The sequence below is a fragment of the Pteropus vampyrus genome, unplaced genomic scaffold, assembly GCF_000151845.1.
Source record: "Pteropus vampyrus isolate Shadow unplaced genomic scaffold, Pvam_2.0 Scaffold272, whole genome shotgun sequence".
NCBI lineage: Eukaryota > Metazoa > Chordata > Mammalia > Chiroptera > Pteropodidae > Pteropus > Pteropus vampyrus.
In genome coordinates this window covers 1,115,207-1,138,096 of record NW_011889053.1, presented here as the reverse complement: position 1 = coordinate 1,138,096, position 22,890 = coordinate 1,115,207, and the positions used below count along the sequence as shown (strand labels likewise).

The following is a 22,890-nucleotide window of genomic DNA, read 5'->3' as shown; positions in this document are numbered from 1 at the left end:
TGACGGGCGAAAGTCAGCAGATGGGGCGACGCAGCCCCTGCACGAGGCTCACAGCCGTCTGCGGTGTGATGGGCACACGCTGGTCTGCATCCAGCACGGCCATGACCAACCCCAGGGCGCACACTGTCACTGAGACCTCAGCATGTGGAAGTCAGACGCCACGTGACAGAGAGGAAAATCCGCGTGGACAAGGGACTGCAGAAGACACTGCCCTCCCCTGGCGCTACCGTTACGACAGCGCCGACAGCAAGGACCAGTCCCCATGCGGAGGAGAAAGAAACAGGGCCCCTGGAGCAGGCAGCGGATTTCAGATCTGCGGGGTTAAGACAGGTGCTGTTACAGAAAGCAGGGACACAAAAATCCAGGGCCGAGGCAATGTCGAAGGACACGGAAGCCGACGGACTTACGGGCGCCCACTGGTCAAGTGGGGACTTGGTCATCAACACGGAAATTTATAATTAACTAGAGAAACTTGAGTTTGTGAGAAGCTATAAATCGACAATGATGAAATGTAAATTCCAGGAGAGAAATGTCTTACTCATTAACAATAATTCAGTGATCAGTGCAAAATCTAGTCATGAAGCATTCTCAATAAGTTTGTCAAATAAATGAATAGTCAGAAGAGTTAACATCTTTAAAAACAACTGTAAGAGAAAGGAAGGTTAGGCACACCTCGTTACATGGCACTTCACAGACACTGTTTTTTTATTAATCAAAGATTTGTGGCAACAGCATCGACCAACTCTGTAAGCGCCATTTTTCCAACATTATTTGCTCACTTCTTGTCTGTGTCACGTCTTGGTCATTCTCCCAGTTTTTCAGCCTTTTTCGTCATCATGTATTTGTCTTGGTGGACTGTGGTCAGTGATCTCTGATGTTACTATTGTCATTGCTTTGGGGCCCCCCAGCCACACCCACGTCAGACTTAAGAAACGTGTGCGCTGACTGTTCCACCCGCTGGCTGTCCCCGTCTCCCCCTCTCTTCAGGCCTCCCCGTTCCCTGAGACACAACAGCAGGGACGTTAGGCCTCCTAACAACCCTGCAGTGGCCTCTACGTGTTCACATGAGAGGAAGAGCTCCACGTCTCTCACTTTAAAGCAGAAGCTGGACGTGACCGAGCTCAGTGAGGAAGGCAGCTGAGAGCCGAGCTGGGACGAACACTAGGCCTCTTGTGAGTTGGCCAAGCTGTGAGTGTAAAGGGAAAGTTCTGGAAGGAAAGTAGCAGTGCTGCTCCAGTGAGCACACGAGTGAGAGAGCAAATCGGCCTCGTTGCTGATACGGAGGACGTCTCGAGTCAGGATAGAAGTCAGCCCCCCACTCCCTCAAGCCAAAGCCTGGTCCAGAGCGAGGCCCTGCTTGTCCTCGCCGAGAGGCGAGGAGGCCACAGGAGAAAAGGCTGAGGCTGGCAGAGGCTGGACCATGAGGTTTCGGGAGAGAAGCCGTCTCCACGACGAAGTGCGAGGTGAAGCGGCAGGTGCTGACGGGGAAGCTGCAGCGAGGTGTCCAGGTCCGGCTAAGAGATCGGTGAAGGCGTCGCACCGAATAACAGATTTTCAGTGTAGACGAAACAGCCTCATACTGGAAGACAATGCCATCTGGACTCTCATAGCTGAGAGAGGTCCATGCCTGGCTTCGAAGCTCCCGAGGACAGGCTGACTCTCATTAGGGGCTGATGCAGCTGGTGACTTTAAGATGAGCCAGTGCTCATTCAGCATTCTGAAAATCCTAGGGCTTCAAGAATGACTAAGTCTGCTCTGCCTGGGCTCTGTGAGTAGAATGACAAGCCTGGGTGACAATATCTGTTTATAACTGTTTACTGGGTGTTTTAAGCCCACTGTTGAGACCTGCTGCTCAGAAGAAAGGATTCCTTCCCAAATACGACTGCTCGTTGACAAGGCACCTGGTCACCCAAGAGCTCTGGTGGAGACGGACGGTGAGGTCGATGTTCTCATGCCTATGAACACAACACCCATTCTGCAGCCCACCGATCAAGGAGTGATTCTGAATTTCAGGTCTCGTTATTTAAGAAATGCATCGTGTAAGCTGTAGCTGCCGTAGATGGTGATTCCTCTGATGGATCCGGGCACAGTGACCTGAAAACCTTCTGGAAAGGCTTCCCCATTCTAGGTGCCGTTAAGAACATTCATGATTCATGAGAAGAGGTCAGACATCAACACAAACAGGAGTTTGGAAGAAGTGGATTCCAGCCCCAGCGGATGACCCTGAGGGGTTCACGGCTTCAGTGGAGGAAGTTACTATAGATACAGTGGAAACAGCAGGAGAACCAGAGGTAGCCGTGGAGCCTGGAGACGCAACTGAATTGCATTCTCATGCTAAAACTAACAGGTAAGGAGTTGCTTCTTATGGGTGAGCAAAGTGGTTTCTCGAGATGAAAGCTCCTGGTGAGGATGCCGTGAAGACTGCTGAAGTGACGACTCAGGACTGAGAATATGACGCAGACTTTGTCGATGAAGCGCGGCAGGGTTTGAGAGGACGGACTCCAGTATTGAAGGAAGTTCTCGGGGTAAAACGCTGTCGAGCAGCATCGTGTGCTGCAGAGAAACTTCACGAAAGAGCCAGTGCAGCAGACTTCATTGTCTTAAGGAATTGCCACAGCCACCCCAGCCATCAGCAGCCACCAACGCTGAGGCAAGACCCTCCGCCAGCAAAGGCTCTATGACTTGCTGAAGGCTCAGGTGATGGTCAGCATTTTTTAGAAACGAAGTGTTTTTAGTTAGGGTAGGTACGTTGTTTTTACAGACATAATCCTACTGCACATTTAACAGACTACAGTTTGGTGTAAGGTAGTATTTTAATGTACTGGGAAACCAACATCTTTGTACGACTCCCAAACTGTAACATTCACTTTATTAAGGTGATCTGGAACCAAACTCGGTATATCTCCAAGTATGCCTGTACCATTTCTTTAATCTTATGATTTAAAAAGTGGAAGTGTATCAACAAATGTTTGTTTCCTATTAAGTATACATCTGTTTTTAAAGTATGTATTTGCACAGTGGTAGAAGAAGAGTAAATTCAGAAAACTCCGAATAAGCCAACTAATTTAAGAAAAAGAAGGAACTGTACCCAAAACAGGAAGAACTAGTGAATACCCACGGTCACACACAAAACCAAGACCTCTGAAAGGGTCCCAGACTTAAATCAACACTAACAAAGCAGAGAAGGGCTCGAAGTAAGCTGCGAAGGTAGGAGACTGACTGACTTCCTGAGGAGGAAAGCTGGCTCCCCAACCTCCTCCCCGGGGCTGAGGCCTCTACACCAGCACTGACCAGAACGCTCCGCAACGGCCTTGTAGGCCAGCCCTGCAGTGCCCAGCGTGATGGCTGTCAGCCGCACACCACTGCTGAGCACTTGACGTGAAGCTAATGTGACCACGAAACCAAATTTCAATTAAATGTAAATAGCCACATGTGGCCAATGACTAGCTGACTGGACAGAACAGGCTTAGAGAATAAGAGGATACTTTTTTTGCAGGAAAGGCACCAGGCTGCCATACAGTAAAATCTATATGTTATTCGCACACAAGAAAGCAGAATCCCAATAAGCAAGGTTGTTCTATGTGAAAGAAGCCGAGTCCTGAGCTACGAGAAGGAGGGGGAGGTGAGAATCAATCTTGGAATCCCGGGTGGTCTGAGGAGATTGGTTTTCTCCTTTTGGGTCTGGTAAGAGTTTCATAACATAGCAAGGTATCAAAGAAAGTATTTCGCTACTCTTAGAAGACTCGAACAATAAAAACGAAATGACAAACCCATTGTGCAGATATTTTAGAATAGATTATGGTTTTAAATTTAGTAAAAAGTTTTCCGATAACTTTGTTTAAAGTTTTTGAAGTGTTCACAAAAAAAGCATGCTATATTTATGTTTTTATAACAATCTATAATCTATATTGTAGATTTTTTGAAAGAAATTCAATTAAGTTTAATGTCAATTTTTAATCTTTTTATCGAGCAAAGCAAAAAGCAAAAAACACTCCAATAATTGCTAGCAGAATTAAAAACTGGCATATGAAGAGATAATCTGGCACTATCTGCCAAGGTACAAACCACCCCGCTTATAACCCATCAACTTCGTCACTTGCAGAGATTTCCTCTACAGTGTACTTGAGTCTGTAAGCTACACGGGGCAAGGACGAATTGTGTTCACTCCCGCATGCCCGGCACGTGCCGGCTACGTCGCAAGTGCTCAGTAACCGGGCGAAGGACGAGGCAGAACAATGACTGTGACATGATGAATGGACGTGGTTATTCACGGTAGCGCTTCTCAGAGACAGGAAAAGGACGGAAGCAACATAACTGTTCAGTCAAGTAAATTACAGAGAATTAGGTGCCAGAGCGAGGGCGACAGGGAGAGGTTTCACTGCACTTTTTTTTTTTTAAATAAAAATTTTAATAGATGTTTTTTGTAAGCCTCATGGTAAACACAAAGCAAAAACCTACAGTAGATTAAAAAAAAAAAAAAAAAAAGAGAGAATTAAAGATCCTACTCAACATGGCATGCAGATGAGACAGTGCAAAGATGGTGAACTACACAGGAAAGGAAGGAACTGAAAAATACCGGTCCCCTCAACATGGAAGTGGAATGTGAGTTTGCATTTGATGTGAAAAGCAATGGATAATCATTGAAAACATTTTTTTTGGTAAGCTAAAATTTTACTGTTGATGATGTACAATATATCCATTTTTTCTTTTATACTTAGCTCTTTGTCTTCTCTTAGGAATCTCTGCATATGCCAATGCCATGAATATATTCACCTACGTTTTTTCTAGTTTTAGCTAGAAATACATTCGTTCTTTTTCAGTACATTCTTTTGATCATGTCCATTTCTAATTTTGAAATGAACAGGACTAATAATTTGGCCTATCAGTTTTTAAGTTTTAGAATTAACGCCTAGTTAGTATATGGGCCTTAAATTATTATAAATGAACAAAACTAACAGTATTTGTCGTGTCGTGGGTCAAACCCATTAACAACACATTACACTGGTGAATTCTCAACTCTCAGCCTGTTCATTCGTTCATATCATTATTATGATCTTTTTTCCTTGGAGGCCTTTAGTAAGAAAATAACAAAATTTACCCTTTAGAAGTCGGACTACAAAAGATGCTCCTGATGCTCCCGACATGGTATCTCAGCCAGATGATCTGCTGAGTCAATTTCTCTTTGACACAACAAATAACTGAGGTTCTTATAAGACGGTCGTCTTTACTAACGTACACAAGCAGAATGTAAAGAACCGGCATACCTGTATTTCTTCACGTTCCTTTTTATCTGGAAAAGTTCTTGCAACTGTAGTATACTTTTCAAAAACTTTGCGTTCCTTTTGTAACTTCCTCATTTCCTCCTTTTTAAACTCTTCTATTCGAGCCAATTCTTTTGCTTTCTGTTGTTCAAAGTCTGCAATTTCTTTCCTAAAATGACCAAACCATGTTATCATCTAAGGGGACCATCTCATTACGATAATCCACACGTTGTACCGAAATGAAACACCAGTGACAGCCTGAAATTGAGGAGCCGGTCGTCTTGGTGACTCCATCTTCAGTCCATAGCACTGGAATGAGTCAACTCAAAGCACTCCTCCAGCAAGCACCCAGGGGCACCCATGGATCAAGTACTACACTAAGGGCTGGAGGAACCACAGAGAATAAAATATACATGCTTGCTCCCAGGAAGATTCTTACATTCTAGTGGGACAGACAGGCGATAATAAGATAAATAAGTAAAGTGAACGGAACATTAGAAGTGCTAAAGAGAAACAGAGCAAAAAATGAGGTTAGGAAATATCAGGACAGAATATTACAGCTACAGATGGGGTCACCTTGCTGAGATATTGGAAGCAGATTTCTATTTTCGTGAGAAAACAGCATACGGATATTTGGACAAAAGAGTTCAGGCAGAGGGAACACCTCATACCAAACCCCGAAGTGTTCGAAGAACCACCTGGAGACCAGTGTGGCTGAAACAGCAAGCAACAGAAATGATAGGAGGTAATATAAAAACAAAAGAAACGGGGCCAGATTAACTGGGGCCTTACAGACTTTAGTATTTAGTTTAGGAGAATGTTGATCAGAGGGGCCTCACAACCCAGCTTCATCCTGGATGCCGTGTTCAGAGCACAGAGAGAGCGACATCAGCAAGATGGTGGACTAGAGGTGCTGGCTCACATCCCCCCACATAAACAATAATCCATCTACAGACAAAAGTGTTTTTGTGGAAGCTCTAGAACCCAAGTAGGAGAAAGAGAAACCCCCATGAGGCTCAAGATTGAAGACAGCCACTGAAGAGGCAGGCTGCTTTAAGGCACCGGTGCATGCCCACGTCGTTACGGAGCCATAGGACACTAGCACGCTTGCCAGGGCCGCACTGGTACCCTAACTCCAGACTGTCTTTCGAATTTCAATCATCACCTCATCACTAAGAGTCCCCTTTCAACAGATCTCTGACCGCGTGGGTTATTTTAATTAATTAAAAAATATATACGTGGTACAGATTTCACTTCCTTTCCATTTATATTGTAGAATTTATAAAAATTGTTTCAAATATTTTAGATATAATCTTAAAGATATGACTGAATCACTACACTTCTCCCCAACTTACTGATGCAAACTTACCTGAGTTTTTCCAAGGCACTTTCTCGTTCAATGCGAAGTTTACCTAAAGATGTGTTCTCAGCTTTAAATTTTTCTATTTCCATTTCCAATTCAATAACTTTCTCTCTCAAAACTTGAGATCGAACACTGTCACCTACAAAATAGGCCATAAATATTGAACTTGACAAAAGGCCTTCAGCAGCAAACACACTAGCTATGAACACTAAGAGCCAAAAATATGGTAAATCCCTACTAAAATGCATAGAAACGATGCTTCCAAAAACAAATTTAAAGAAAAATTTTTAATTTTATTGGCTTTATTTTCCAGATGAAACCAATCTAAATGTAGGAAAAAATCAAATTATCCTATCTCATAAGAATACCAATCTCATAATAAATTAACATTATATATTTAAAAAGAACCATTCAAATAAAATTTTTTAAAAGCCAATATATAAAAATAGCTTAAGAACATGAGTAATTTACAAGAGCACTAATCAACATCGAAATCAAAGTTTACCCACACTAATCAAAGAAATACAAATTAAGACTTTTTTCCATTTCAAATTGGCTACGTAAGGCAGTAAAATAGCTAATGCTTCTGTTCTTTAACTGCCCTTTTAGAAACGAAATCTGATTTATAGCACAAGACTAAAATACACAAATCCCCTGCCCCTCTGACAATCACCAGCTTATTCTCTGTATCTATGAGTCTGTTTCCATTTTGTTAGTTTATTTTGTCCTTTAGATTCCACATTAAGTGAAATCAGACTATTTGTTTTTCTCTGACTTATTTCACTTAGCTAATACCCTCTAGGTCCATCCACGTTGCTGCAAATGGTGACATTTCTTTCTTTTTTTTTTAATAGCTGAGTAATATTCCATTGTATATATCAGGATTCCCCAACCCCCAGGCTGCGAACCATACCTTCTGTGGCCTGTTAGGAACAGGACCACACAGCAGGAGGTGAGCGGCTGGCAAGTGAGCAAAGCTTCATCTGTATCTGCAGCCGCTCCCCAGAGCCAGCATCACTGCCTCAGCTCCGCCTCAGATCATCAGGCAACAGATTCTCATAGTAGCACCAGACCCTGATGCCACAAAGGTTGGGGACTGCTGGTACATGTACCCCAACTTCTTTATCCAATCATCTATTGATTGGCACTTAGCATGCTGTTTCCATACTTTTTAAACTTCCAAATTTTCTGCAAAAAGTACTCCTTTTAAATTCAGAGTATTTGTTTAAACAGCTTGTTCTAATTTATATTTTTAAAGCATCTGTGCTTTGCTTCGTTAGGCATTCAGAATTTATAACATGATAGAATAAAAAATGGTTTTTCAATTTAAGTTTAAAAAGTGTATCACACCAACTGAATACACACAACCATTAACTGGAGTGAGGCAGATGTGTGTGTTAGAACAATCTTCAAAATATTACAAGGTGCAGAACGTTATAGAAAAATCATGTTTACATTTGTGTACAAAGGAGATTATGTTCTCAATGAACGCTCACACATATGTTCTCAATGAACAAATGTTTCTAGAACATGCAAATAAACTAGGAATGCTGGTGTTTCTGGAGAAAGGGACTAGGAGACCAGGTCTAGGGAAGGAAAGAAACTTCCTGGTCGTATTTAGCAAAGTAATGCATGAGTTAGTAAAAGAATTAGGTGAAAACAGTCATTAAAGTGTGCATATACCATGTTCACTCCACAGTAACCCAAACCATAAATTGAGTACTCTCTGGCTGTAAAAGAAACTTAAATGTTATCTCATTTTGTAAGTAACTAATTTTAAAGCCTTGGAAATAAAACATAAGCTTAAATTTGAAAAATCTGAAATCACAATTTATCTAAATCTCTTATAATAGTGACTATTTACATTATTTAGACCCCCCCAAAATAAACCAAATTTTAACAAATTATCTACTAAGACTTCTACTGAGCAACCAGAAAGGTTAGGATTTTAAGCATTCTGACAACATACCGATAAAGTAAACGTTCAATTTTTAACATTCTGACACATATTTTCTAATGCTCCAACTTACCGAGGGGCTGGTCTTGACTGTTTAGCTGGGGTTCATTTCCCACATGTGAATCAGGTTTGGGTTTGGGCTTGGGTCTCAGAGACGGGAAGAACCTCATCATCAGGTCCGATGCAGGGGGACTGACGCCCCTGCGGGACTGGCTCACGCCCTCCCGCCTGACCGGTGTGGCTTTCCTTCTCACCGTCCTGTCGAGACACGCGTCACTCTTACGAGGGCAGGCTGTCTGGACAGTCCCATCAATGGCTTCGCTCCCAAAGATATCATGTTTAAATGAATTCTCTTCAAGGTCGGTCCAAGTTCTTTCATCATCGAAGTCGATTCTGCTTGTACTTGTAGACGAGGGTCTTCTTGAGGACTCAGAACCTTTATTTTCCAAGCTTTCTGATCCAATGGACTCCTCACTGCTATAATCTTTATCGGACAAATCTAAGTCAGCATCTCTCCTTTTATCCTCTTCCTGAGTCCCAGCATCCCTGGGAGGTCCCTTGCCATCACAGACTTGTGGGCTATCCTCTCTGCCGCTGGTGGTCCTTTCATTTCCCTCAGCTGACAGTTTTATGGTAACGTCCAGCTGCTCCTCAGAGCCAGTGTCACTGCTCGTAACACCGTCCTCATCACTGGCCTCCCACCTCGTCTGGTTTTCTGGGGTGCTCACCTGCAACACTTTCCTCCTGACTTTACAGGACTGCTCCCCCCGTCCATCCGGTGAGGACGCTGAAGCTAGCTGCCTGGCTGCGCCCTCACACTCGCCCTCACATCCACGTTGCTCAGCACGGCCTGGCCCTGCCTCCTGGTCACAATGACTACTGGGACCCCGTGTTGTCTTTTGCTGCCGCACAGTTTTGACAGGGGTAGAAGACAGCCGGCGACTTTGGCAAGTCTGCTGGTCCCTCTGTAAGATCTTTAGTACAAATGAAGAATTACTGGAAAATGATATTTCATCAGCAGCTTGTTCTAAAAACAGAAATTCATCCAATTCCAAATTTTCCTTTTCCTTCTCTCGCTCCCAGCTCTCTAACTTCCTCTGAAGAGAAGCGTCGAGAGAAGACCCTGACTCTTTTGCAGTCTTGCTCACCAGGCCCTCAGAGGCCGCGTGGCTGACCAGCTCCGGTGAGACAGTAAGTCCCTCCTTACCCCGGCTCTTATTCCAGACTCTGCAACTGATGTCGCAAGGTTTTGCACACTCGGGTACACTACACTTAGATTCTGCTTTTCCTAATTTGATATGGTCTCTAAACTGCCCATTGCGTTTCTTCCCTGCCAGGATCTTCCATCCTGACGGGCAGAGACCTTTCCTGTCACTACTGTGAAGCTCTTTTGGCTTCTGACTCACTGTGGCAGAACCACTCTTGGTTCTAGCGTTACTGTTCTTCTTGGCAGGAGGGTTCTCTGCACACGGTTCTTTATTTAGAAGCGCAGTTTTCCGCTGGAATGGTTGTCTGTCTGTTTTAAACACTGGTGGATCCTCTGAAATGCTCTGAGTAGTCACTAGTTTATTTTCTCTCCCTTTCTGAAACTTAGATTTAGCATTACTAAATCTAGCCAAACCTTCTCCTCGTTTTAAAAATGGTTGTTTTGGTTTCACTTTGATTAGTGATGACCCTTCTGCTACCTAAAATAAAGAACATATCTGAATTAATTCTGGTATATCCGCATAGTATCAGTTATTTTTAAAGCAAGTTATTAATCTCAAAAAGCTTTGGGTAAGTTAAGCAAAATCATGGAAATGCTAAACTAACCCTTAGCTGTCTCTGTTTCAGTTCTTGTTCTTCCAGCCGAATTTGTTCTTCCACGTAATCTTCAAACGTCTGCTTCCTGTCTCTGACAGCAGCTTTAATGGGCCTATAACCACAAAAATAAAGTTACTTCACATGCAAGTCACAATGTGGACACTTGGCATTTAGTGTGCCTGATCACACTGGAAACCAGCCACGTCCAAAGCCACAGACCCGAGAATTTAACAAAAGCTACAGTCCCGCTCCGTCTCCCAAAGCGCAAGAATATACAGCACTCTACACATTCTGGAAAACACCGTCCTGAGGTCCATCTGTTGACCTTAGGTTAACTTCTAAAGTAACATGTTCTTTATATAACTTTAAAATCTGTTTCAAAAATAGTTCATTACACATTCTTTAATGAAGAAAAAGACCCTTACTGTAAGCAGAGCAATGATCAAAAGCCATTTGCCCATCCTTAACATTTATTAAAATATTTCAAATACTTAAGAAAATAATAAACTATTTCAAGTTGGTATTTAAGCTGTCATAAAAAATTTTAATTTTGTAACCAGATTTACATGACTATAATTTATAAGTAACACCAAATGTGAGACTCCAATATTTAATTTGTTTTTCTCTTCCCCAAAATAAGATTTACCTATTTGAGAGAATAATCTTATCCAGTTATTTTTCTTAGGTAAGAAAACTCTGCTCAGTTCGTCCAATACAATGTCAGAGGGACTTAAACTGATATATCTCCCCAACCTCTTCTTGCTGTTGACAGAATGTGACAGGCTATATCTTCACCTCATACATAAAAGCATGTTCAAGCAAAAACAGGAAAACTGTGAATCATTCAAACAAAGAAGTGCTCAATAATAATGGCTGGCTATGACATTAAATTACCACATTTCTTATTCCCTTTAACATAGATGATACCTTTCTTCAATATTAACCACTTCTGAGGAATCACCGGTTTTTTTAAAGTTTACATCGTTCCTTTCCTCAATCTGTTCCGTCATTTTCTCCCAACATGGTAAAATACCTCCACCTATGATAAAAATTAGAATAATTTTACAAGTTACTATGCTAAAAAAAAATTGGTTAAAAGTAAGGTATACCAAAGATTTCAGAACTCTCAAGAATTTCTTTAATATGATAAAGAAAACTACAAAACCTTAATTAAAACACAACATTTTTCAAAAGGTTAATGTTATTGGTCAGGGGGAACTGTGGGCTTTTCTAAATTAAAAAACAATAGTTAAATTCCTGAATGTAATACATGAACTTGATTGAATCCTGTTTTCTTTAAAATGAAAACTTTAAAAGACATTTTGGTATAATAAAAAGAACTCTAAAATAAACTTAAATATTACAAAACTATGGTTAATGTCCCTAAGTATAACAGTATTGTGGTTATACAGAAAAATGTCCTCTTTTTTACTCGATGCATGCTAAAATATTTGAAATGATATAACATCTGCACATTACCTGCAAACTATATATAGATGTAGACAGAGATACAGATAAAGGTGTCTGTGTGTTTGTATACATACATATATATACATGCACAAACATACAAAGTAAACACGGCAAAAAATTAACTGTTCAATCTAAGTGGTGGGCACACCGCTAATCACTGCAGGGTCTTTCAACTTTTCTAGATGTTTTAAATTTTCTAAAATAAAAGGTCAGGGAATGTACTGTTTAAAAAACCAGAAAGACTTTTGACCTTCCACACCAAGGATTTACTCTAACTTGGGAATGAGGTATCATGCACAAAGGTGGCCAATCCTAAGCAGTAAGCACAGACACCTTTCATCGTAGTAGCTATAATTTTCACTGTTAGCTCAAAAGAACATATTCATGAGAACACCATTAAAATTGAAAATTAAATTAAAGATTAAAATACTGGAAAGCACTTAGCACTACTGCAAAGAATGTTAAACACTGACATTACTACCTGACTAGCATAATGATGGCGAGCATTAAAATCATGATTATAAAGACACGGGACGTACCACAAGCATTTTCCATGCTGAATGGGAAAGAATACAGCTTATTATACAATAGTCTGTGATTATAAAATGTGGAAATAGGGGCAGCGCAGAAAAACAAAGAACACGCAGGAAAAAAACATACCAGGAATGGCGTGGGAGCCCCGTGAGTTAGACCAGCAAACCCTGAGTGCCAGTTCAGTGGCAGGAACGTGCTGGGTGCTGGGAACACAGGGGTACGGTGCAGACGAACCATGTCTCTGGGTTTGGAGCATTTTTTATAAGTGATAACTGCCATCACCAATCCATTTCTCATACTTTACACTTTTCATCATGCACCCCACCATACCACACATGTTTTACATCAATCTCCAACTACTCCTAGTTCTCAAGAAAAACGGTGCCCACAGAACTGACGCCAGCATGGACTGCGGCAGTCCTTGGAAAGCCACACGCTGTGTCCAGGTCCTGGTCTATCCAGGTTCAGTGGCTGTGCAGCGTGTAGGGCCTCAAGCTTCTAGGCAAGGGGACAGGGGAAAAGCGCAGAAGGGACTATTCCCATTTCAGGACAACTTGGCAACACTCTTGGTTAAGCACAGAAGAGAGAAGTATAAGTAACTCACCTACTACAACAGGATGGATACGTTTTTCTTCCTCCAAATCACTCTTTCCCACAGGTGCTTCTTGATACTGTGCTTCAGAGAACAAACTGGGAGAAGCACCCCTTTTTGAAGTTGAGACAAAACTTTGATGAGCAGTTCTACCGAAGCTGTTGTGTTCACTGGATGTTTGCTCTGGGGTTTGACTCTGGCAGACACGGGGAGGTAAGGCGGGCGCGGGCATCTCCACAGAGGCTGAATTTCCTGGGGACCTGGGCTTCTGGCTCAGACCATCAGGCGATGGAGTGGAACCTTGTTGAAGAAAACCGACAAAGCTGATTTGGAGACATCTCCCTGCAACGCGTTCTCTTCTGCTTGTTAGTGAGCCTACCACAAAGTCTCCTCCAAAATGCTAAAAGCATTTCTTCCTCTTTATATTAGGAAACTGTGTTTAACAAAATCATGAAATTTTAAAAGTCCAAAGCGACCCCTGCAGAATTTCTATTAAGAACACGTTTATACCACAACTCAGGTGCGGACAGTGGACACGAGGCCACTCGAGCGCGACCCATGGCAGCACTGCCGCGTGGTCCACTCCGCAGCCCAGGATACACAGTTGGACAGGCAGCACCAACGCACACAGCTCAACAATCTGAACTGTCTCCTAACGGTCGTGCTCTGTGTCACGGCAGATAAAGTATCTTCCCCTTGGATAACGTTGACATTTTGGTTTCTTCAGGTGGTAGAATTATGGGTGACTTTTGTCTTGTATCTGTCTGTAGTTTCTAAATTTCCTGTATTACTTTTTGCCTGTTTTTTTTCTTGAGTCTCAGCTTTTGAAATAACTGAATAACCAGAGAGAGTCCCTTTCTATGTACCTCTAAGATATAATTCTTAGAGGGGGCAACACCAGCCATCTGCCTCCTGCGACAGTCCCTCAAAACTCTGCTACTGCCCCACAGTTCTCCCTGATCGCCTCAACTAAACTTAGACGTGAAGACACTGTGGGAAGTGTTTCGTAAACAGCCATGGTACCCATCTCTTACACCCACCTACCTCACTCCTAATCAACAAATAAAACTGAATTCATGTAGATCCTCATTGAATATCAGGTTCGACCTTCCTTAACTCTATAATACATTCCTTATCTAAATATTATTTTACCAAATCATGCAAGATGATTTATTCATGCCAATATTCCAATATATTTTAATGTAATAGAGTATGAAAAATTCATTAATATCATTTCAGATTCCATCCTGTGAATAACCACTAAGAAAGAACCATTTGTTGAGTTTGGGTACAGTATTAAAGAAATAACCACAATCATCTGAAAAAGCTATTGAAACACTCCTCCCTCCTTATTCCAATTACATATCCACGTGAGGCTGGATTTCTTTTTCACATACTTGAACCAAAACAACATAACTCAAGTGATAATGCAGAAGTAGACATGAGACTCAGCTGAGTTTTCAAGCCAGAAGTTATTTTCAAAAATGCAAAATGGTACCATTCTTATAATTTTTTAGAAGTTTTTTCATTATAAAAAATTACTTATGATAACATATAATTAGTTAATATTTGAAATGAATTAGTTCCTAAATTTCTCAGTTTTAATTTCTAATACAGGAAATATCAATAGCTACAGCCTATATAAAAAAGCTCTTGGGGTCCTCAAAGCTTAGAGTGCTAAGGGGTCTTGAGGCCAAAAAGCATGGGCACCACTTCCCTAAAGTGCCCATCCACACTGAACGGGGTGAGTTCTCATACTAGTAACTTAGAAATCTGCTTCCCTATTGCTCTAATGGTGATTTCTACCTTAAAAAGTATCACGGGCTGTTATTTAGGTGACCTTGATGATTCTTCTTATGGATTCCATAAAGCAGGGGTCCCCAACCCCCGGGCTGGTACTGGTCCGTGGCCTGTTAGGAACCTGTTCACACAGCAGGAGGGGAGCAGCGGAGAGCAAGCGAAGCCTCATCAGTATTTGCAGCCAATCCCTGGTGCCACAAAGGAATCTTGAACCATTCAACTAGTTCAAGAAACACACTATGTTCTTTATACTCCAACGGTCCCCAACCTTTTTGGCACCGGGGACTGGTGCTCCTATGAGAATCTGATGCCTGATGGATCTGAGGTGGAGCTGAGGCAGTGATGCTGGCACTGGGGAGCAGCTGCAAACACAGATGAAGCTTTGCTACTGCTCACCTCCTGCTGTGTGGCCCAGGTCCTAACAGCCCATGACTGGTACAGGTCCAAGGCCCGGGGGCTGGGGACCCCTGCTATACTCTACGATAAACATCCCAACTCCCTAAACCATTCTTCATTTGCTACACCTCCCATTCCCACCACCACCACCATTCCGAGTCCCATCCAGCCACACTTAACACACGCATCTGTCAACATCTTTTCTTTGTAGTCTCAAAGTTCCGTGCAACCTCTCAATAAGACAGGTGCTTTCCTGAATCAGCAAAGTGTGTCTCTTCAAAGGTAGCATCAAGCAGCACACATGCTGCCCCAGATCACTGTTTTTCAAACTGTGGAACACAATCCACTAGTAATTCTATCATCAGAGGGAACAAGTCACAACTGCATTTTTTTTTTTTGACAAAGAATAAACAAAATAGAAAATATCCTTGCTACATGCCAGGCACACCAATAAGGACGGGGTTATGAAATTTCTTTGAAATTATGAGTCATGATTTAAAATGTTTTCATTACTAAGCAGCATGGTCAAAAAATCTCAGAACTACTCACTGCTCCAGATCCCATTTCAACAGGTTTTCCTCCCGATAAGCACATACATGCTATTAACTGATCTAGCATATGACAAAAGAATTCTGTCATACTGCGACAGACAATATTTCTGGTATGGTTCTTCGGCTGAGAAGGGTGGCTTCTATACATATTTACTTCTCTGCTCCAGGCAAGTTTTTCATTCATCAGGCAGGGGTCTTAAACCAGGAGCCTTAGGCCAACCAAGCTCTAGGGCTTTTATTCTACTAGGTCTTTCTAAGTTCTATTTTATATAAATGTGAATGCCTTTAAGCAGGATGTGAATGCTCCAGAATAGCACAATAGCACAGCTTCCACATGTCTCGATTATATGATACCGCCATTGCACAGTTACCTGCCTGGCCACGAAAGAAATTGAAGTTTGCAACATATGATACAAAAACAGAAAGAACGTGCCCAACAACTCAAGGTGAGAAGGTAAGCACTGCCTACCTGAAGGCCCCGGGCAGGCAGAAGCACCCGGGGGAGTGCGCGGCCCGGACGCCAAAATCAGCAGCTTCTCCTGTTCTTCCATGAGTCTTTGCAGCTGCTCCAGCTGCTGCCTCTTCAGTTGTTCCTGCTTCTTCTGTTGCACTTCTTTCAGCTTTTTAAATGTAAAGTTACCTTTATTAAACTCACGTTACATTTCATTATGGACCTTTGCTCCTGACACTTTTCTTACTCCCTCCCACCTACCTCCCCATATCTTCCCTAATAAAGAGTATCAAAGAGGGATCTCTAAGTAACTAAATCTGCCACCAAAACTCTAAACTCCAAGTTTTTATATTAACTATCTCGACTAAGAGTCATATAAATCCTTTGGTTCTTAAAATAGGATAGGTACCCGTACATGTATGACCAACTTTTCCCCCTAATATCTGATCAACCATTTCTAATTTTGTTTTTACCAAATGAGGTAGAAATTTAAAGATGTTACCTTAAGAGTTATATTATCTTACGCATTAAGCATGTTTTAATGTTTCATTATTAGACAAAAAGCAAAATTTGGTATTTTGAGCATTTCACAATAAAGGGGAAGAAACAAGAGGACCTAAAACTGGCGACTTTTCGTCATAAACAAAAACCTGCAATAACACAAATACGTATCAGGCCAAACTCTACTGTACCTGTTCAAGCTTTTTAAAAAGCGGGTCTTTATAAGCCACATCTTTGAATTCACCAGCAAGATCTGAGATAAAGTCACTTTTGTTAACTTCCCAGGGTGCAGGAGCATCCTGACACGACACTGGTTGTGGTCCCTCTTTAGGTAAAGGAAAGACTGCATGCGTTTCAGATGTATCTGACTGTAGTTTGTAAGGGCTGTTAGACTCCGACTTCTGTTCTTCATGAAGTGAATCTTCTTCATTTACAAAACTGAAGCTATTTGAAAAATGTGTGGCTTTAACAGGAAAGCCAGTGGAAGTGTTCACACTTGCTCGCTTCTCTTCGTCTGCTTCCAAAATAGGAAATCCACGATTTAATATGACTCCAGCCCGAGAAGGATTGGTCATCCACTGGGTTAAGAAGTTCTGCCCACTGTCTAACTCTGAAGAGGTTGGCATCAGGAACATTTTAGGCCAGTGACAGACACTATTGTATATAAATAACGCAAAAGCTAAGAGCTATTAATCTCCAACACCTGTAGAAAGAAGCAGCCAACACAAAGTATTAGTTAAAGCTGTTCTACCCAAGCTTAGATCTAGCACAAAAATCTACTAAAAATTTCATATGCAAAAGATTTTAACTAGCAGTTAGGCATTAAGCTGCATGTTTTTTAAGTCCTAAATATCCGAATTGGGTGGATCAAAAACCTAAGTCACCTTCTGATCTAATCATTAATTGCTAATGATTTTATGCAAGTGCTAGATGAGTTGACCTAAAACTATGGGAGCTAAAGCACCTTCAAAGTTATTTGATTACCAAATGAAAAAAACCACCATCAATACCAGACATTTTCCACATTAAGCACCTTCATGTTTCTGGCCCTAGTCTAACATTGCTTCTTTGCCCAGCTATATTTCCAGGACAAAAGTCACCACCATCCCATGGCTTTACCTGTTTCTCACTGTCCCTTTCTCCCTCGCTCTCTTCTAACCCCTCGCCCACCAGGCAGTCCCTCATCTGGGCTCCCAGAGGTCTCTGGCAGCGCTATTTTGGCACTCATCCCATCGTTTGTGGCATTTTGCTTTTGTGTCCATAATCTACCCAGCTGTGAGTTCCTTGAGGATATCTGTATATTCACCACCCATCCATCCCCGGCAGGAAGGAGAAACTTGATCATTGTTTTCTGAAGTTAAAGTTAAATCACAACTAAGGTTATACTATTGAAGACAAATCCAATATCATATTGTTTTCATTCAATGTTCAACAATAAAAATTACATTGGTTCATACCATAGGATAGCTATGCTGTATGAATCCCACTCTGAAATAACCAATTTCCTAGTGTAACTGTCACTGTGTAACAAATTTAAATGGGACTTCACAAAGTCTGATGTTACACAACAAACATTTACTGATTTCTTACTTTGTACCAGATACTGTTTTCGGCACTGGGTATATGCCAATTAAGTCAGTCTAGTGGGGAAAATGCGCACACATGACAGTAAATTATGCAACATGTTAAACAGTAAGTGCTAGGGAGAAAAATAAAAGCCACGAGGGGGAAGGAGACTTTAAATTTAGATGGGGTGAAGGGTCTTCACTTAGAGGATAAAATTAAGGGTCTGGTGGAGGATAAGGAGCAAGTGGTGCAGCTGTGAAGGGCAGAGTAAGACCCAGCTGCTCAGTCTGCAGGCTGCCCTCGCCGATGCCCCAGTCCTCTGGAAATCCACTACCCATCGTGAATTCTCCAGGACTGACTTCCTTATGCACTCAAGCCTGTTTACATCAGTCACCATGAGAAGGCCCTGGCTCCCAAGCCATGCTTTATCTCTTACACTCTAATCTCTATGCACACGCCTTATTCTGTCTCTCTCTCGCAAGCATCCTCAATGCCAAAACACTCACTGTCATCATCAGCAAAATCTCCTACTGTCCTTAACCTCTTCTCTCATCTTCCTGAGAACATTTCTTCCTCTGTAGCCCATATCCTTGCACCGCTGGGCCTAGAAGTAGAGTATGCTTTCCTTCTTGTTCTTTTTTGCTTCTAGATTATTTTCTCTTCCTTTACCACAAAGAGCACCCCGTTTTGAACCTCATACGCTCAGACTAGACAATAGCCCTCTTTATTGTCTACGGAACCTCCAGGGGTCACTGGGATCCTCCCCCTTATATAACTTAAAATTTTCTGGCTTAGCAACTAGAAGAACTGATTTGCCATTAACTGAAGTGTGGAAAATGGTACAAAACAGGTTTGGGGGGAGCTAAGGGATTGAGCATTGAATTTAGGACATTTTAAGATGCCTATCAGACATGCCAGTAGAGACAGCATGTGGTGAGCTGGGCACAAGAATGTAATTTACGCTGAGGCCAAGGCTGTGAAGCACAAATGTGGGTATCCCCACCGTACAGATGGTAAAGACACTGGATGAGATCACTAAGGGGCTGAGGGAGACAAAAGAGATGTAAAAAGTGTAGTGTCCTTGAAACCAAGTGAAGAAAGTGTTTCAGGGAATAAAGGGCTGTGCTAACGCTGTTAATAGATTACAAGTGAGGAATCTGAGAACTGACTTTAGAATTCAGCAAAGCAAAGGTCATAACTTCCATGAGAGAAGCTTGAGGAGGGGGCAAAAGTTTGAATGGAGGGGATACATGAGAGAACAAGAAATTGGAGACAGTGAGTATACCTAAGTCTTTCCAGGAGTTTTGTCATAAAAGGAAATCAGCAGAATAGGGGCTGCACAGAGAAGCAGGATAGATTTTTTTTTTTAAGACAGAAAAAAATAAAAGCTGATGATGGAAAGAGGGGAGAACTACTACAGCCATGTCTTTGAGAGACGAGAGATCTAGTACCAAAGTGACATGGCATCTCACTATTTTTCAGTCGTGAATCTTGACTTTATCAATACAACAAAATATATATAAACAAAGGGGAAATAAAAAATGGCAATTTGAAGGCACACAAACATGTACTTAGCTTCATAATCTAGTGTCTAAGAAATGTAAGTATACAAAAGACATACAAGAAAAAACAGATGCCCAAACATTAAACTAGGCTCATCCTGACTCAACTGAATAGAAATTAAAGAAGTAACAACATACCTTTTTTTTTTTTTACACACTCAGTGGGCAAAGACTAAAAATTTGATAACTCTCTGTGGAAAAAAGAAACTCTTTCATGAAGTTTTACTTGGGAACAAAACTACCTTTTTTGGAGGGGAATTTGACTACATCTATCTAAACTGTAAATGCACAGAAACTTTGACTCATCAATTTTGTGCTATACTGACACACGTTTGCATTTGTAATAAACTGAAAGTAACTTAAATGTCCATTAACTTGGGACCAGCTAATTATGGTATTCATATTAGGCAGCTGTTAAAGAGAACAAGTTCATTAAGTGCTGATATGGAAATATTGAATACATCCAAGATATACTGTCAACTAACAAAGTGCAAAGCAGTGCATAAGAGACAGAGCAAGAAAGACAAAGGTTACAATTACATAGACCTGTGTTATCCAATATGGCACTCAACTACTCACATATGCCTATAGAGCACTTGAAATGTGGCTAATGTAACTGAAGAACTAAAGACAGATGATGTCATTTTATTAGGTCAAACATCTGGATTTAATGGAATTTTAAACAAGAGATTTGTTTCCCTTGTTGCTTCATTGCACTGTACGGCACACACTGAAGATACTTCTCCATTTTCTGAAGCAGAATCCTAGAACAGTGTCATCTAGCAAAATGCCTGGAACCGATTAGTATGTGAACTCAGCTTTTCCAGATCTCAAAATTACCCCGAAACAGACAGCTTTAAAGGCTCCAAAGAGTGCTCCATAAACATTCTTTAAAGCAGTTGGGGGCGGGGGTAAATTCTCTGCACGCTGAGGGGGGAAAGTGGACACAAGCAGTCAACTCGAAGCCGTGAGACTGTGAGAAGTAACGAGTTGGTCTGGGAGGTGTTTATCTCCCCCAAAACGCACCTCCCGGAAAGCCACGACTCCACAGCGCAGCTTTGAAGACAAGCACCTGGACACAGTGCAAGAGGCCGGCCCTTGCGGGGGACAGAAAGCAAGGCCGCTTTGCGCCCTCTTCTCGAGCAGCCAGCGTCCCGTTCGCCTTGACATCAGCTTACAGTACCGCCAAGACCACAGCGGTGACAAATGCAGGCTCCCCGCAAAACAGCATTAACCTGGAACAGGTGTTGCCACGGCCTGACGTCTCCCGGCGCCCACCACACTCGCCCGAGGCCCGGAGCCGGTCCTCGCCTCTCAGTTCCCGCTGCCCGGCTCCCTTCGCCCGCGAATTACCGCTCGCAGTCCGCTCAAACCCAAGCCGGAGTCGCCGCCGCATTTACGAAAGAGCCGCCACAACCACCGCCTCCGGCCGGAGCCCGCCCCTGACCCGAGGGCTCCTGGGAAATGTAGTGCCCACCGGCCCGCTCTGCGCCTGCGCGCGGGCAACGTCGGACCCACGCAACTGCTCCCAGTGACGTCACAGCGACCGACGTTACCTAGGAGATTCCCGGCGGGGCGTCTTCCGCCGGAGCCTCGGCTGGAGGGATAACTGTTCCTAGAGGGAACTTCCGGTACATACCGGAAACCCTTCCCCCCTGACAACTGGGAGAGCGCCGACGCGAGGAGGAAATGGCGGGAACTCGGAGACAGCTAAATCTGAGGGACCGAAGCTTTTAGAGGCATTAGGGGAAAGGAGCTTTTTGCCTACGGTCCGTCTATTTTGGCGGTTTCTCTGTCTTTGTTCTCCGCTTTGGCTGAGTGTGGCTTAGTAAAGGGACAAAAAGAGCCGTCGGTCACGCTATTCCATAAGGCAAAGGTAACCAGGTGAGAACTCAGTCCCCAAATCGTCACCACTCACCTTTTCTCCTATGACTAATGCGTGGCGTGGCACTGTGTCCGTCATGTATTAAAAGGCTTCGTTTTGAACAATGAATGAAAAAGTCAAAAAGTTCGTAATCGCCACTGCGGAGCGCTGCGCAGGCGCAAACAGACGCGGCGCTGTGAGGTCCGGGAGTGCGCATGCCCGGGTTTCGTGCGGGTCGGGTAACAGACGCGTGAAGTATTTAAAGAAGGCAATTGAATCGTGCTGTTACCGCAGCTAAAACAAACTACCACTAGATAAAGATAATTTAAAGACGCTTTCACAGATTTGCCCACCCCCAAATTGTTCTGCTATCTACTTCAAAAATTTAGCCCCTCTTCCCTAAAGTTCTAGTTTTGCTGCTTTTTTCTTTTAATTGTCGTTGTGGGTGAGGAAACCAAAACCCAAAACTTCCGGATAACACACCTTCAGGGGACCCAAGTCTTATTCATTTATGATAGTATTTGGCTTGACAGCATACCCTAAAGTCTCGTTTTTCTTAAAAACGTGTAACTTTTGAGATAGACACAATATCCTCTACTTTTTGTGCCTATAATCCTTTATGCCATCGTGGGAGGCAGGAGGGCATTGTAATGTAGTGGTTAAGAGCCCATGCTTTGAGTCAAACAGGCCTGGGATCAAATCCTACAACTTACAAAGAGCTTTATAGGCTTTGGCACTCAACCTCTTAGAAACTCGGATTCTCATCTGCAGAATGAGAATGATAATAATGCCTCACAGGATTGTCAAGAAGATTAAAAGAAAGTAGATAAAAAGCATGATACCTACCATATAAAATTTTGATGAACAGGAGGTATTTTCGTTTTTTTAAACCACTTTATTGAGGTATGACTGACACCAAAAATTTCATATTTCATGTATATAACTTGAGTTTGGAGAAGTATTCACCCATGGAACCATCACCACACTCCACCACAAACATATCCATTATGATGCTTTCACCTTTATCATGACTTCAGCTGTTGATGAATTCACTTTGCCTGCCAAAGCCTAGCTTTACACGTCATGCCAATAATTTTACAAGATACAAAATAATACTGTTATTTTCAAATTATTTGATGAAATTATTTTTAACACTTGATCTTGTATGAAGTTTGTTCTGAGAGTTGAGAATTTTTCATTGCCGGACTAGTGACATCAG

General features: G+C 42.3%; 1 protein-coding gene across 6 annotated transcripts in view; it reads right to left on the bottom strand.

Moving 5' to 3' along the window:
* Positions 1 to 21,876, bottom strand: part of CENPJ (centromere protein J) — a 39,523-nt gene extending 17,647 nt beyond the window's left edge. For 3 of the 6 annotated variants that reach the window (XM_011375469.2, XM_011375475.2, XM_011375474.2), the window contains exons 1-9: positions 20,834 to 21,256; positions 16,871 to 17,382; positions 16,197 to 16,347; positions 12,993 to 13,280; positions 11,312 to 11,423; positions 10,394 to 10,496; positions 8,655 to 10,266; positions 6,631 to 6,763; positions 5,265 to 5,430 (exon numbers count right to left, since the gene is read on the bottom strand). In XM_011375469.2, the coding sequence (XP_011373771.1) occupies positions 5,265 to 5,430; positions 6,631 to 6,763; positions 8,655 to 10,266; positions 10,394 to 10,496; positions 11,312 to 11,423; positions 12,993 to 13,280; positions 16,197 to 16,347; positions 16,871 to 17,314 (3,009 nt within the window). In that variant the 5' untranslated portion in view covers positions 17,315 to 17,382; positions 20,834 to 21,256. Of the gene's footprint in view, positions 1 to 5,264; positions 5,431 to 6,630; positions 6,764 to 8,654; positions 10,267 to 10,393; positions 10,497 to 11,311; positions 11,424 to 12,992; positions 13,281 to 16,196; positions 16,348 to 16,870; positions 17,383 to 20,833; positions 21,274 to 21,725 lie in introns of those variants that run through there. The other 3 variants (XM_011375473.2, XM_011375471.2, XM_011375470.2) reach the window with 3 other exon arrangements.
* Positions 21,877 to 22,890: the final 1,014 nt, after the last annotated feature.